Below are 17,036 nucleotides of genomic sequence, written 5' to 3' on the forward strand. Positions count from 1 at the left end.
AAACACTAAACTCTGGTTAACTGAAAACAAATTAAAGTTTCTGATCTCTTCCTTACAGGCAGGAGCGTTCAACCTGAAGACTTCTTCATGTAACCACCACTTGATTCCTAACTATCATAATCTCCAAGATTAAAAGGTAATTGGTGCTTAAGACATACTATTCATTTTCAACTATAGCTAAACTGGGAGGAGGAGGAGGAGGGGGGGGAGGAGGAGGAGGAGGAGGAGAGAGTGCCAGTCTTCAAAAGTAAGTATTTTCATTCATTATCACAGGTCTAGAAGAATAAACTGAGCAACTGGTCCGGGCATTGGTAACTTCACAATTTGATTACTGCAATGCACTCTGTGTGGGACTTACTTTGTGCTTGGTCTGGAAACTGCAGTTAGCACAGAATGCTGCAGCACAATTACTTACAGGAGCAAGAACTCTGCTCTGAGATCTTCACTGGCTGCCAGTTTGTTACCAGGTCAAATTAAAGGTGTTACTATTAGTATACAAAGCCTTTAGCTTGTGGACCTCATATATGCCTGTACAGCTGCTTCAATTTGTGCAACTAGCACTTTTACAAATGTCTCATAATGTTCATTAACCATTTGCAAGGAGTTAATCCTTCAATGTGGCTCCACCTATACTGTGGAACTCCCTGCCCACAAATATTAGCTGTATTGTTTTCCATACCTGCTAGAGACTTTTTTATTTAGACAAGTCTACTCAGACATGTAATGTTAAAATTGCATATTAACAACTGGTTTTCCTTATATTTTGATAAATTTTTCAGTTAACCTGTTTTTAAGGTTCGATTTTATCAATTTTAATGTACATTTTATATTCTATGTAAATTAAAGGTTGTGGATCATTAAGCAGTGTATAAATCCATATATCCATTTGCATGTCATGACAAATCAAAGTTTAACATTATGTACATGAGCAGGAACAAGTTGCAGCGACCCATGGACTACTGCACTCCCCCCTTCCTTCTCCCACGCAGTCAAGAAGTTGTTCATAAGCTTCAATTCCACATTTAGTAAAACACAACTTTACCCAGAACTGTGGTTAGTTCAAAATAAGCCACTTTCAGAAACCATAGTATGAATTCAGCTTGTTTGAAACTAACCATAGTTAAAGTTAACCACAGTGTCTTGCTCCAGAGAATAAAAAGCAATTAACCAAAAGCAGAAGCAGAAGTGTACAAACTGCTCCTCTTGGCTACGCAGGAGAGGAGAGGCATGTGAGGCCAAGGCTCACTACACCCATTTCTGCTTATGCATGTCATAACAGACCATGGTTTAGTGATGCACAAATATGATAAAAGGAGGGCTTCACAGCACTTCTACCAAGAACTATGTAGTAATAATTAAACACACTCTTTTCAGTTATACTAAATGTGACCACTACCATTATGAACTTTCATCCACTATGCTCTTCTTTGTTTCATCAGCACCAGAATAGATAGAATTCAGTAGCTAAATATTTTCAGAGACCCCATACTCACTTGTAACTGTTGTTGCAAATGTGTTATTTCTGCAATTCTTAGCTCTCTAGATTTGTTTGTGCTCTCAATTTCCTGTCTTTGAATAGACAATCTGCATCGGATATCATGAAGTTTGCCCTCCAACTGATGTTTTTTATCATTCTTCAACAAGAAAAGAAAATATTGGTTTACTCAAATTTTAAACTAGAATGCAATATTGGCTGCAAATACTTTTTCTTCAACTTACAGGCCAGACTAAAACAATAATAATGGAAAAGACTCAAATATGTAGTTGTTTCAAATCATTAGGATATCTGCAAGGTAAAATGGACCATTGGTCTCACCTGAAGGGTGATTTTCCTATGAGTACGGACATCACAGCGGGTATTAGCTCCACCTATCGTGCGAAGGCAAGAATGTCTTTGAAGTCAAGACTAGGGGCGTCAGGCCCCTCCCACTCTCCAGTTCATTCGCAGCGAGTCTAAGGAGAAATATCTAAAAATACAAGAACAAGGCCAACAGGCCTGACAGCAGGAAAATAACACAATAGTACCATGCATAGTAACATGACTCCAACATAGCGGTATAACAGAACTAGAAGTCTTGACTTCACTCTTAAATTTAAATATAATAGTGTAACAGTAATATATAACACATTAGAAAATATATAGTCATCCTCCAACTGGGAGGGTCGTGATGGCCGTACTCATAGGAAAATCACCCTTCAGGTGAGACCAATGGTCCATTTTCCCTATGAGTCCGGCCATCACAGCGGGATGTACCAGAGCAGCCCATACAGGGAGGGACCACCCACTTGTTAATCGTCATTAAGAACCTGTTGCAACACTCGTCTGCCAAAAGAAGCGTCAGCAGAGGCATAGCAATCAATTTTATAATGCCTTATAAACGAGTGTGGGGTAGACCAGACTGCAGCCCTACAAATATCGGCAACAGGAGCATTAGTGGCAAAAGCAGCCGAAGTGGCAGCTGACCTGGTAGAATGAGCCGTTATACTAGCTGGAACTGACAGCTTCAGAGACTCATATGCTAAAGTAATACATGCCCTTAACCAACGGGATAAGGTAGAATTGGATACTTTATGTCCCATAGACCTTGGATGAAAGGATACAAACAGAGACTCCGTTCGTCGAATCTCTTGGGTCCTAGACAGGTAGGTCTTGAGAGCCCTCCGGACATCTAACGAATGCCAAGCCTTCTCAAGAGGATGGGTAGGATTCGGGCAAAAGGAAGGCAAAACAATGTCCTGGTTGCAATGAAAAACCGAATCAACCTTGGGACGGAAGGAAGGATCAGTCTTCAGCACAACAGAGTCCTTATGGAAGACGCAGAGGTGTCGAGCAGAAGACAATGCGCCCAACTCCGAAACGCGTCTGGCAGATGTGATTGCGATCAGGAACAAGACCTTGAAGGACAGCATACATAGGGGCACAGTCCTGATGGGTTCAAACGGAGGGCGTTGCAAAGCCTGCAGAACTTTTGGCAAACTCCATGAGGGAAACCGATGGACAACAGCCGGAGAGCGTAGGGCGACTCCCCTCAAAAAACGTTTGATGAACGGATGTGAGGAAATAGGAGCTCCAGGAGAGGACACTGAGAGAATGGACGACAGAGTGGACGCATGTCGACGTAGAGTGTTGGGTCTAAGTCCCATCATGAAGCCGCTATGGAGATATTGCAGCACCTGTTGCATGGTGGCCTGGGATGGATCGTGGTGGTGGAACTGGCACCACTTGGAGAAAGCCACCCAAGTATGTTGATAAATACGAGTGGTAGATGGTCTTCTCGAGGCCAAAATAATATCAATCACAGCGTCAGACAGGCCAGCTGACCTCAAATGTCCCCGTTCAAATGCCACGCTGTTAGATTGAGCCAAGTAGGGTCCTGGTGCCATACTGGACCCTGGGATAGAAGGTCTGGCCTGACTGGAAGTGTCCAAGGATCCATCATTGACATTGCCAGAAGATCTGAGAACCACGGTCGGCGTGGCCAAAATGGTGCTATCCGAACCAGCTGTGCCCTCTCGGTTCGCGCCTTCCTCAAGGTTTTGGCTAACAATGGTATGGGAGGAAAGGCGTACAAGAGACCGTCTGGCCACGGTATTGTCAGAGCATCCATTGCTTCCGTTGTTGAATCCAGGTATCGGGCAAAGTACCTGGGAAGCTGGCAATTGCGACTGGAGGCAAACAGGTCGATTGAGAATTCGCTGAACCAACTCTGAAGATGATGGAAAATGGCTGGGTGAAGATTCCATTCCCCTGGAAAAACCTGTTGTCTGCTGAGCCAGTTTGCTGTCACATTCCAAATCCCTCTGAGATGTTCTGCTTTCAGGGATTGTAGATGATGTTCTGCCCAGACAAAGATGAGGGAGGCTAGGTCCTGCAGAGGACGAGACCTGGTGCCCCCCTGTCTGCTCAAATGTGATTTTACACACGTGTTGTCCGTTCGAATGAGGACATGGTCCAAAGGGAACAGAGACTGAAAATGGAGCTAAATGTACAGCCTTTAGCTCCAGCCAGTTGATGCTTTGAGTCTGCTCTGTGGTGGACCAAACCCCCTGAACGTACTGGGAGTTGCAGTGGGCTCCCCAGCCGATGAGGCTGGCATCTGTGGTTACAACAGTTCTGTGTGGTTCTCTGAACGGCGTGCCCTTGGAGAGGTGTTGGGACCTCGTCCACCAGCGGAATGATAGGCGCAGTGCGGGGGTCAAGCGAACTTTGCGATGGTTGGAGCTGGCAATGTCCTGTTGAAAGGGCAGTAGAGTCCATTGAAGATGCCGAGTGTGGGCTCGAGCTCATGGCACAATATGGATTGTAGAAATGAACATTCCGAGCGCCCTGGCTAGAAGCATGACGTCTGCTGATGTTTGTTGCATCAGGGACCTTGCGATGCTTGTGATGGCAGTGATGCGATCTGGAGCCAGGAATACCATTGCCTGCAGGGTGTCCAACATTGCCCCTAGATGTAGATGTAGTAGACGTTGGGTTGGTTGGAGATGGCTTTTGTCGAAGTTGACAAGCCAGCCGTAGGTCTCTGCCCTGGAAGCGTCGGTTCCAGGAGCCCCTGAATGAATTGGGGTCATAGGATCTGAAGTTGCGGCCTTGTCCTCCTGGCCGCGTTCCTTGAAAAGGCTGGTTAGTACGGAAGGAAGGAGATTGCCTGAAAGGCCTGTGGTCGATGTTCTGGACAGTGGCCAGAACCGGTTTGTGGGCGTCTTTGGGATCAACCAGCACTGCCTTTAGAGCTTCCTCGCCGAAGAGTAACGATCCGGAGTAAGGAGCCCTGGACAGATTCATTCTGGCCGCTGAATCAGCTTGCCAGTGGCGAAGCCAGAGGGTCCGTTGAGCGACTATCTGAGCCGTCATGGCTCGTGCCCCCAATTGAGTGGCGTCCAAGGTGGCATCGGCCACAAAAGCTGCTGTCTTACGCAACTTTACCAGTGACCTTCTGAGGGCGACAGGATCAGGGTTAGTGTCCTCTAGAAGATCATCCAGCCACATCATAGCTGCTCTGGAGAAAATGGAGGCCGAAGCGGAGGCACGCATGGAGAGGGCAGTGGCCTCGTGATTTTTGCGGAGGGCGAAGTCTATTTGTCGCTCAGTAGTGTCCTTTAGTTGGGATTCCCCTTCCCTGGGCAAGAGAGAACGTGAAACGAGGCGAGCGATTGGTTCATCTATGCCAGGGACGTCTAACTTGGTGGCAAAGTCCGGAGCTAGGGCGTAAAACCTGTCAGCCAGGTTTTTGAAGCGGCGAGAATGGAATGGGTGAGCCCATTCTTCAGAGGCCAATTCAGCAATCGGGTCCGGCACCGGGATGTAATGTTCAGTAGGTGCAGGGGATTTGAGAACCTTGGCCCCTTTGATGGCTGGGGTGGAGGAAGTTGAAGGCGCAGTCTGGAGACCAAGGGTATTAACTACCCTGTGTGCCAGGGACTGATAGTCTGAAGCATTAAACAAGCGATACGATGTATCCTCCTCATGATCTGAATAATCGCTCCAGTCATCTCCTTCAACGTGGTCAGTGAAGGTTGACTCCTCCGCATACGAGGCTTCGTCAATACATCTGCCTCTGGCTACATCAAAGGGGTTAGGTGAACAGGAAGGATGAGCTTCATGACACGCACGTTGGTCCATGTTGAGTTGGGGTATGGCAGGAACTTGTGGTGGTGACTGCATTTGGGTGAAAAATGCCAGCATGGCTTGAAGTTGGAAGAGGAAATCAGGGGACGGCAGCAGCCCAGTTGTGGTAGATGTTTGTGCCTGAGTGGCTATTGGAACAGATGTTTGGGACGGTAAAACGGAGGGAGGCTGGTTAGGCGAAGGCTGAGTGTGGAAGCCAGCAAAATCTTCCTCGTTAGAGGAAGCAGCAGGGGAATGAAGTATATCGCTTATGTGTGCCTGAGTTGCTGTGGTAGTGGTGGGGGTTGGCACAGAGGCATAGTGTGGCCGCTTTGGTTTGCTATGGCTTGAAAGATGTTTTGTCTTAGCCATTGCTTTAACATGCTTAGGCTTAGTCGCCTTAGAGTGTTGCGGCTGGGCTGTTTGTGACATGCCTGGCTGATCTGGCATCATATTGGCTGATTGCGACATGCCTGGCTGTTCTGCCATCTTATATTAACTTGGGTGCAGTACACGGCCACAGAGGGGGCAGGTTGTAAAGACCCGAACTGGCACAGTGTATGACCACAGAGGGGGTAGGATACACTGGCAGATGGCTAAGTGCACGGCCACAGAGGGGGCAGGATGCACTGTGGTATCAGCGTTAGAATAATATAGGCTGTATAATATAGGCTGTATTTTAGGCTTGGTACACGGCCACAGAGGGGGCAGGATGTACAACATATAGTTCAGATTAGTGCTGTAGGCTGGATTTCAGGCGTGGTACACGGCCACAGAGGGGGCAGGATGTACTGAATATAATTCAGATTTAGTACAAGTCAGCCACTGATATTAAAAGCTCCAGCCTTGATGATACTGAATATAATTCAAATTTAGTACAAGTCAGCCACTGATATTAAAGCTCCAGCCTTGATAATACTGAATATAATTCAGATTTAGTACAAGTCAGCCACTGATATTAAAGCTCCAGCCTTGATAATACTGAATATAATTCAGATTTAGTACAAGTCAGCCACTGATATTAAAGCTCCAGCCTTGATAATACTGAATATAATTCAGATTTAGTACAAGTCAGCTCCAGCCTTGATAATACTGAATATAATTCAGATTTAGTACAAGTCAGCCACTGATATTAAAGCTCCAGCCTTGATAATACTGAATATAATTCAGATTTAGTACAAGTCAGCCACTGATATTAAAGCTCCAGCCTTGATAATACTGAATATAATTCAGATTTAGTACAAGTCAGCCACTGATATTAAAGCTCCAGCCTTGATGATACTGAACATAATTCAAATTTAGTACAAGTCAGCCACTGATATTAAAGCTCCAGCCTTGGTAATACTGAATATAATTCAGATTTAGTACAAGTCAACCACTGATATTAAAGCTCCAGCCTTGATGGTACTGAATATAATTCAACTTTAGTACAAGGCAGCCACTGTATTAAAACTCCAGCCTTGATGATACAGTCATAGTAAATTTGTGGGTGAGGAAGCCCTGTGTAAGTCTGTCTACAACACACAGACAACACACATACAGATAGCTTGCAGGGAAGGTATCTGTTGGTTAATAAAGGGGTAACAAAAAAGGCGGGAAATTTGAATCCAACAAAAATGGCGGCCGGAAAAAAAAAAGGCGGGAAAAAATGATCTAAAAATGGCGGAGATAGACGGAGCAATGGCGGCCGTCTGGTAACGAACTGAGGGAAGGGTAGCCCAGCACAGTCTCGCAGGGGGAGCCGCGGGGCCGATAGCCGCGCTTGCGGCTCTAAAAAACCCCAAGAAGGAGACTGCTGAGAGAAGCCTGTGACGGATGAGGCAGCAGGAAGGCAAGCCGCTGCCGCCGCCGGCTGCAGCGCTCTCCGCGGCGAAAATTAAAGTCACGGAGATAGAGAGAGAAAAGGAGCTGTATCAACAGACTCCGGAGAGGCAGAACCCCGGCAGGCTGAATTAAGGCGGCAGGCTGAAATTAGGTGTCTGGGGAAAAGGGCAGGGAGCCGCAGCCGCAAGCTCCCGCCTGGAAGAGAACCGCAGCCGCGGTCCCTTCAAAAGCTCCACAGAGCGCGGCTTGAGCAGGAAAAGCGCTACGGGAGAGACAAAGCCGCGAGCTCCCGATGGATGGCAAAGCCAGGGAGGGAAAGGCTCAAAAACGGCCAAAAAAGGTAGAGAACCGCAGCCGCGGTCTCTGTGGGGACCCTCAGACAAGCAAGGGAAATAAAAGTAAATGGAAGGCTAAACACAAAAACATGGAGAACCGCAGCCGCGGTCTCTGAGAGAACCCTCAAAAGAAGTAGAAATAAACTTAAATGAAGTTAAACAGAAAAACAGGGAAAGGATGGACTGGGGAGACACACAAGTAACACTAGGTTCGCACCCAGTCAGAACAAATAAACAGACAAATACGAAAAAACTTAGCTAAATGCTACGCTATAGTATCTCAATCTTGTTCGTACGAAGGCAAGAATGAACTGGAGAGTGGGAGGGGCCTGACGCCCCTAGTCTTGGCTTCAAAGACATTCTTGCCTTCGCACGATAGGTGGAGCTAATACCCGCTGTGATGGCCGGACTCATAGGGAAAATATCTGCAAGGTAAAATACACTCTTTTAAAAGAATTTCTGGCCAACATTTCCCACTTACTAGAGCTTCCAGTTCAAACTCCAATGTTTTTTTCTTGGCTTTCAGAACAACTATATCCTCTTGCTCTTTGTTCCTTTGATTCAGGAGCTCTTGCCGACGATTGCGTTCCCACTCAAGTTGTCTTTGTCTCTCAAGTTCCCTTTTTGCAGCCTACAAAAGATTAGTATTAACAAGTAATCAGTTGAGTTTTGTATTCTGAGCCATCTTGTAAATCATTCAAATGCAAAATTCACACTATAGTTATAGTAGGTTGATGAGCTGTGATTTATGAAAACAGCACATTATTAAAGCCTGTGCAGATGTACCTTTTCCTGTCATCTCTCTACATGCAACGAGATTGTGAACAGACTCTGGGCTTTTGTACTTTCTTCCAGTCCTCCCTTTCCCACCATGCACAAAGTAGCATTAAACCAGGAGATTCTGTGATTACATGAATGCGCACTTCATTACTCTGGAAATTGCACCAATAGAGAATGTTGGTGCAACAGACAGGTTAAGAGAGTTTCCACATTCAAATGATAATACCTGGTTCAGATGTTACTACAGCTCTGGAGTAAAAGATGTAAGTGGGAAAAAGAGGTTATAAAGCAGTGAGGGAATTAAGCAGCTATTGAGATATTATGCCATTTTCAGGCAATTTCATTTTACAGAAGGCTGTTGTGCATTACTAGGAAGTTTTATTATATTAATTTCCATAATTGAAAGAGATCTTGGACCAATGAAAACATTAGTCAGCTAGTAATGTTGACTCTCCTTTATTCTATTTTAATCAAATTGTATGGGCTCCTGCTGGGAGGAAAGGCAGGATATAAATCAAATAATAAATAAATAAATATTATAATAAAATAAATAGTACCAACAGGCTTTTAAAGAGGTTTACAACTAAACCACCACAATAAATATACATTTATGTAAACGTGCCAGTCACTACCAGAAGCTCAATGAAGAGCAAGTCTGGCAAGCCTCTCATGGAAACAAGTTCTATAGTGAAGATAAAATTACCTGTCTTAACTTGGTATGGGGGATTAATGCAAAGCAAAGCAGAGTCTCCTTGGAAACTCTTAAAACATGCAGGAGTATATACAGAAGATATACCCTGGTCCCAAGCTGTGTAGAGCTTTAAAAGGATTTATACCAGGAGTTTCAATTGTGCCTGAAAACTAACTGGAAGCCAGCACTGTACAGTGTAGCTATCAAGGCTGCAGACATGAATCCATGAAGATTTAATTCAACATGGAGTCAAAACTCAGAGAACCATGTATTAGATCCAAATGAAGAAATGGGTAATTATCTTCCTGACAAAATGTTGCATTGAAGTTTGTGATAGGAAGAAATGCTGTATTTTCTAGAAAGAACTGATTTCCTCTTATACAGATTTTGAAAAAAGCATAATATCCCCCAATATACTTTTTCAAATTTGTTTTTAGACAAGCAGGTATTTCTTCTGAAATTGTCCATTTACCTCACGCCTTTCTATTTCTTTCCTTCTTTCCTCTTCCCTCTGGCGTTCCAATTCTCTCTGTTTTTCTAACTGTTTTTCTAACTCCAGCTGCCTTTTCCGTTCCTGCTCTTGTCGTTCACGTTCTTTTCTCTCCTGCTCTGCCCTTTCTAACTGTGCAAGGCGCTCTTGCTCTTTTCTTTGCTGTTCCAAAAGGGCTTGCCTCCTCTTTTCGAGCTCCAGATTGCCACGCTCAAAGTTCTCACGTTTTTTATCTTCAAATGTAACTTTAAGAAAAAGAGTAAGAATTCAGTTTTGTTTTGCTTGCACATGGATTTTTTTACATATAAAGCTACATAATCCAACTGGAACATAATTTAAAACATTATCTTGTCTTCATTTATCTTGTCTACCAAACATCTTGTTTTCATTTATTTTAGTATTCATATAGATGATGCCTACACAAGAGAAACGGTACTCTAAAACATTTTGGAGTTAAATGCACTTAAGAGTCACTTGATGTATGATGGGAAAAATTTCCACTTGTTCACAATGCACCTCTCTGGTGACCACTATAATGTGTGGCAAAGAAAGCATTTTGCTAGTCACATAGCTCTTGGGCACAAGTTTTCAGATATGTATTTTTCAGACATGAATTTCCCCTTCATACTTTACAGTGGTCATTATAACGCTCACAGGAGTCAAATGGGAAGTAGTCTATAGCAAATATATGAGACTCTCCTTAATTATGATTTCACAGAAGAATAAATGAAGTACTAAATAAACACACTCCTGATTGAATAAATAAAGTATATTCTCATCAAAAGGGATCCAAGCGGTAAAAAAATAAAGGCCCCTTCATGGTACTGAAGCTATTATTGTGCAACTCCTTCCCACACTGCAAAGGTAATGTCAGAAGGCTCAGGTGATGTGGGAGGAGCTAATTACACATCTCCTTCTCATGCAAGTTTCCAAGAGGAGTGGCATTAATATCAGAAGAAGTTGTTTCAAGCTTCTCCCCTATGACTCAAGGTTTCTGACATTCTGGCACTATGAACATAAGTAACCATACTGCAACCATGAAGGTAACACCAGAAGGGACTGAAAGAAAGGCTAACATGAAAAATATAAATGTGACTGTCACATTTTCAATTTTCATGTTCATCCACACATACTAGTGGTTCAGACACAATTCACCAAAATTACAACTCACACATACACATATTCTCCCTGAAGTACAGCACTTGGGCTGCTGACTCCAGGGAATACTTGTCTTTTCAAAATGTTTTAGTACATTCCAAAGCAGGTAGTCAGTTCACTCACTCACTCACAGCTCTACTCACCTGGCAATTTCTTTTCCAGTTGCTGCTGTTCTTCTTCTAACACTGGTTCTTCTGGTAACCTTTGGTCTACAGACACTGAGCTTGCAACAGATACGCCACTGCCAGAGCGAACTCTTCTGTCAGTAAGAAGAGGTAATAGGTTAAAACGTATGTGTGAACAATGCTATTGTTATTAATTCTAACGTTATTGTTTAGTTACTTACAGTACTGTGCAGGCTACTAATTTACTCATAATATTAAGATTCAAGAACCTGAATCAGATGTAAAGTTGCATCAAGGTCTGTCTTGAAGGCCATCTATTGGCCAATTTACATATACGTGTACATCACTTGATTCCTCATCATTTAATTCATATCCAAGTGTATACAGTAGGGCCCAACTCATATGGCAGGTTAGGTTCCAGACCAGAACAACCAACCACAAAATAAAGTAATATGGCTGGCTTTTGTATAACACACAAGTGATTATAACATTTCTTAATGTTTTTTCAGAAATCTGTTAAAACCAAGAATATGCAGTCTTCCAGTTCATCAAAGAATTCAGAATCAAAATCAAAGTAGTAATAGTTTTACCTAAATGAAGGAGGTACATATTCTGGAGACAAGACAGGTGGCAATGGCTGCCCTGACATAGCCATGTCAATTAAGTGCATAGCCAAAATAAACTCTTCTGCTGTCAGCTTTCCATCCTGGTCAATGTCTGAAAGATTCCTATTGAAAAAAGATCGAATAACATTTTTTTTGTCTTGTTGCCTGCTATCAAAACCAGGAGAGGACACCATCTACACACCAGCTCCTAAGATCAGCTGGACTAACCCTCACTACAGTGGTTATCTAATACCCAATACTTTGAGAGGGAGAGCAAAAGAACGCCTTCCCTGACAGAAAGGCACGTAAAGATGCCACTTACAAACCTGATCCTGAATCACCTGGGAACCACCCTTTCAGAGGAATTAATCATTCTCCAAGTGTTATTTTTTATTTCCATTAGTATTTTAACATTTATTTTGTGGTTGTCCTATTTTGTTTTCCTCCTGTGACCAATCAGGTATTTGTATTATGAGCCCTTTTTAATGGGAGCATGCAAAGAGTTCCTGAGCCATTCATTAATACTGAGGAGTGGGGAGAAGAGAGAAATAAAGGAGTGTGTTGGGGACACACAAGACAGGGTAACCTATTTCTGGAAATAAGCATGTTTTTTCTCTTTATTGCCCAATAATCTTACCAAGTAAAATATGTTGATTTTATGGAATTGATTGAGAATCTGATCTACAAGCAATTCACAGGGTATTTAAATTCATTATTTTAAAACAGTAAAATTAAATCCCAGCAATAAAAGGGACCTCTTTGGAAAGATAATTAAAAAATACTTTTCTACAATTAAGAGGATATTCATTCCAACACATCACATTTTATTAACCTCTAGTACTGTAATTGTCAGCATGACTTCATTTTTAGTAACTAAAGAAAGACAGAAGCAGTTAATAGCGAAGTAAAGCACACTTGAAGGATATGGAAAATACATGTAGCTCTGATGCTTAAGCACAATTTTATGAAAAAATATTTACCATATTGTAGCCAGCTGAGCTTGTGGTAAGCTTGATTGCATAAGGATTGTTCTTGCTTGTGGACCTAAAGCGTTGGAAACATTAGAACATGTCATTGAGAACATGCTCAAATTTTAATATAAGCTTTTCAAAACAGTCACTTATGTGACAAACGTATAATACCTATCTTCAGCATAAACAATAATACTTGGCCAATCTTTTATATTTGAACAGAAATAAACTCTCCCAATATCCAACTTTCTGAAAGAGATCAATCTGTTTTTATGGTAAAGGGAGATGCTCCGAATGAATGAATGTAGATTTATATAGCATTTTGTGCCGAGTATGGTTTATTTCTTCCTTTTTAAAGTGATTGCATGTTCCTACTAAGCGTATTCTGGGGAATCTGTACACGTGGTGGCCACACACAAATTTGCCACCACGAAGTATGTGAAGCAGTCCTTTGCTACAGCCAGTTACAACATCAAGCCAACTGCTTCCTCATATTTATTTACAGTTACATATTTTCATATTAATTTCAAAAACTGTCTATAACCTAAAATAATAAAACACCCATAAAATACAATCTAAATAAACCAAGACAACAATAAAAAAACAGCACTGCAAAAACAATACAAAGGCCAGGAAAGAAAGCAGTTATTTTCAAAGGCCAAACCTGGCCCCTTTTTTGTCTGCTTTTTAAAGTTAGCAGGGAAGAGGCTGTGCAGATCTCTCTTGGTAAAAAGTTCCACAACACTGGGACTGCTGTAGAAGAAGCCTTGCTTCTAATGGAGGGTGGCTAACTTGGCCTCCTCACAGGATGGAATTCAGAGCAGGGCCTCATCAGAAGTTCTCAAGTGCTGGCATGGACACAAGAGAAGCCATTCCCTAGATAGTGGTTCTCAAACTACTACTTGAAAAATTTTGAGGGTCTTGGCAAACCACTTTTTCTGCCAGTTGTAGCAATTGTAATGCACTGTGCTAAATGCTATAGGATTTTAAATTGGATTTTTATTGTTTCTTTTATTGTGCATGTAATGCAACATTGTATTAATAATCAATATGAATATTTAGTGCAGAAGCACTGTGGACCATTGGTGGTCCACAGACTGCTGCTGGGGAAACCCTGTGCTGAATAATCAAGACCTGAACTGCATAGGGCTTTTGTGACAGAAGAGTGGAAGAATGACTGACAGCAGAGCAGAGGGACAGAATGCTGGGTGGTGTTCAAATGAGCGACAGGTACAGTGTCAGTTGAAAAATGAGAGTTGAAAAGAGTGGCTGAAGAGACAGAGGGAATGAGATAGAGAGATAATGAAAGCATATGTGAAAAAGTTAGCAGAGTTACTAAGGAAAAGAGTTAGTTATGTTAGTATCACATATAACTCTGAATATTTTGTATAAAACTACTTCTTGTTCTGAATGACTACTTGTTCCCTAAATAAATATATATTTATGTTTTCACTGTGTTCCAGTCCAGGTAGATTCTAGTGGCAATATATCTCAACCCACATATGCTGTGGCAGAAAGTATTTTAAGAGATGTCTGGACTCAGTGAAGTAGATAAATGACTGACCTAATGACCTCCTGGGAAAGCCAGGATCCTGGGAGCATCACAGCTTTAAAATAGTGAGAACTAGCACCTGTGAAGTAGGCTGAGAAATGTTTCAAACAGGTGATGCATGTGAATATTGGTTGACACCTGTTAACAAGCCAGTGCTGCCACATTTGCAAATAGCTGAAGTTGTAACTGTCTCCAAAGGTGGCCCTTGGATTGAGTAATTGTTAGCACATCAAAGTGTACTTTCAATTGTTATTTTCCAACAGACTCTCTGCCCAAGGTGGTTAAAAAACCCCGTTTGCCCTGCTTTGAAGGCAAGGCAAACAAGAGCTATCTAATCTCTAGAAGTCAGCATATCACCTCTGGACAACCAATCGGTATCTGGAATTTTGCCAAGACTTATCTGGCAAAAGGTTCTGTTTTCCATATTGATACATCTTGTGTACGGAAAGTGTTTCATTTACAGTTTCACTGAAACAAAGCCTTACAAAGTATTGGGCTTCCGTAGTACTAACGTGAAATGCAAAAGTGAAAGCACTGGAAAGTTGACGGTCACACTGCATCACACAGGGAGCAGATAAATTATGGTCTTTGTATACTGCTATGACTTGCACTTGAATAGGCTGGTTTACTGCATCAGTATTCTTATTTTTATTTATTTTATTAATTCACATTTATAACTTGCCCTTCCTTCCCAAAGAGAGCCTAGGGCAGCATATAACAATAAAATTACATAAAACAATTCAAAACTTTCTATTTATTACAGGAACCAATATGGTGAATCTGTAAGCCTGAAAGATATGGCCAATTGTTAGGGGGAACCAATCTCAAAAACCAAGAGGCTATGGTGATTTGGAACACATTTCCCCTGTACTCGGCTAATCTGAACACTGCTGATGTCTGTACACTGTCTATTGCAGGTCCTAACCCTCCTTTTAACAAAGTGTCACAATGAGAGAATGGGAGCCGAGAGAGATATTCTCTGGCTCCTGTCTTTTAATCTGCAATTTTTTTATTTTTAGTTGAGATGTTGCTGTTCTTAAATATGTTACAAACTGCATTTTTAAAAATGGGGGGGCAGGGTAAATCATCATCATCTCCTCTTTTAACAAATTAATACTTGGCATCTATATAAAGTACTTCACAATCATTCTAGTATCATTATTCCCATATTGCAGATAGCAGAAAGTGGAGAGGGGGGCTGAGAGATGAGTGGTTTGTCTAATTCAACCTAGGTAGTTGACAGTAGGGAAGAATCTGTTTGAAATGGATTTATACATGGAATTTGGCAGTTCCAACCCAATTTGCTTGCATCAGACCGCCTCTTGTGTTGAGTGCCTGCTTATGTCTGAGCTGCTTAGAAAGAAAGCCTGACTAATTATATGGACAAGTTACTTATATTATACCCATGAGTCAAGGCCCATGCTGTATTATATTTCTGCAGCAGAATTTTATTATTAACATACATTTTTATATAGTTATGTGCATTGGTGTATGTATCTAGTTTGTGCAGATAATTAAGGTGTATAATATGTGAAAATTCTTCATATTTTTAGTGGAACTGGGGGGGGGAAGCTTCCTTGTCATCAAGATTAACACAACAGGAACTAGAAAAAAATCTGTGCAGATAAGATTAAATTGAGATTTTCAGAAAATGGACCATTGGTCTCACCTGAAGGGTGATTTTCATAGGAGGTATGCCATCAAGCGGGTAATAGCTCCACCTATCGTCCGAAGGCAAGAATGTTTCTGAAGTCTAGGGGCGTCAGGCCCCTCCCACTCTCCAGTTCATTCGCAGCGAGTCCAAAGAGAGATATCTAAAAATGCAGGAGAAAAGGCCAACGGGCATACCAGCAAGAACATAACATAATAACAACATTCATAATAACATGACTAACATAGCGAGATAACAGTAATAGCAGTCTTGACTTCACTAATAAATGTAATAAAATAACGTAACAGGTATATATAAAATTCCTAAAAAATATCTAGGTATCCTCCAACTGGGAGGGTCGTGATGGCATACCTCCTATGAAAATCACCCTTCAGGTGAGACCAATGGTCCGTTTTCCATAGGAGGTATGCCATCAAGCGGGATGTACCAAAGCAGCCCATAACAGGGAGGGACCACCCACAACCTAATCCTCATTAAGAACCTGTTGCAACACTCGTCTGCCAAAGGAGGCATTGGCAGAGGCATAACGGTCTATTTTATAATGCCTTATAAACGAATGTGGGGTAGACCAAACAGCAGGTCAGCAAATATCGGCAACAGGAGCATTGGTAGCAAAAGCAGCCGTAGTGGCCGCTGACCTGATGGAATGAGCGGTAACACTAGGTAGAATTGGACTCATAGGCTAAGGTAATGCATGCCCACAACAGCGGGATAAGGTGGAATTGGCTACTTTATGCCCCATAGACCTTGGATGAAAGGATACAAACAGAGACTCCGTTCGTCGAATCTCTTGGGTCCTAGACAGGTAGGTCTTGAGAGCCCTCCGGACATCTAACGAATGCCAAGCCTTCTCAAGAGGATGGGTAGGATTTGGGCAAAAGGAAGGCAAAACAATGTCCTGGTTGCAATGGAAAACTGAATCAACCTTGGGAGGAAGGAAGGATCAGTCTTCAGTACAACAGAGTCCTTGTGGAAACGCAGAGATGGCGTGCAAAAGACAATACGCCCAGTTCCGAAACTCGTCTCGCCGAGTTGATCGTGATTAGGAACAAGACCTTGAACAACAACAGACATAAAGGCACAGTCCTGAGGGGCTCAAACGGAGGGCGTTGTAAAGCTTGTAGGACCTTCGACAAAGTCCACGAGGGAAAACAGTGGAATACAGCCGGTGAGCGTAACGCGGTTTCCCTCATAAAACGTGTGATGAACGGGTGCAAGGCAATAG

The 17,036-nt window shown here is 42.4% G+C and overlaps 1 protein-coding gene across 6 annotated transcripts in view; it reads right to left on the minus strand.

The window, feature by feature from the left end:
- ITSN1 (intersectin 1) overlaps window positions 1-17,036 on the minus strand; it is a 162,711-nt gene that overhangs the window by 89,367 nt on the left and 56,308 nt on the right. For all 6 annotated transcript variants that reach the window (XM_061627743.1, XM_061627736.1, XM_061627737.1 and 3 more), the window contains 6 exons: window positions 12,597-12,660; window positions 11,602-11,739; window positions 11,030-11,145; window positions 9,711-9,973; window positions 8,249-8,398; window positions 1,494-1,634 (listed from right to left, as the gene is read on the minus strand). In XM_061627743.1, coding sequence (XP_061483727.1) covers window positions 1,494-1,634; window positions 8,249-8,398; window positions 9,711-9,973; window positions 11,030-11,145; window positions 11,602-11,739; window positions 12,597-12,660 — 872 coding nt within the window. The remainder of the gene's footprint in view (window positions 1-1,493; window positions 1,635-8,248; window positions 8,399-9,710; window positions 9,974-11,029; window positions 11,146-11,601; window positions 11,740-12,596; window positions 12,661-17,036) is intronic.

This window comes from Rhineura floridana, chromosome 5 (assembly GCF_030035675.1).
Source record: "Rhineura floridana isolate rRhiFlo1 chromosome 5, rRhiFlo1.hap2, whole genome shotgun sequence".
NCBI lineage: Eukaryota > Metazoa > Chordata > Lepidosauria > Squamata > Rhineuridae > Rhineura > Rhineura floridana.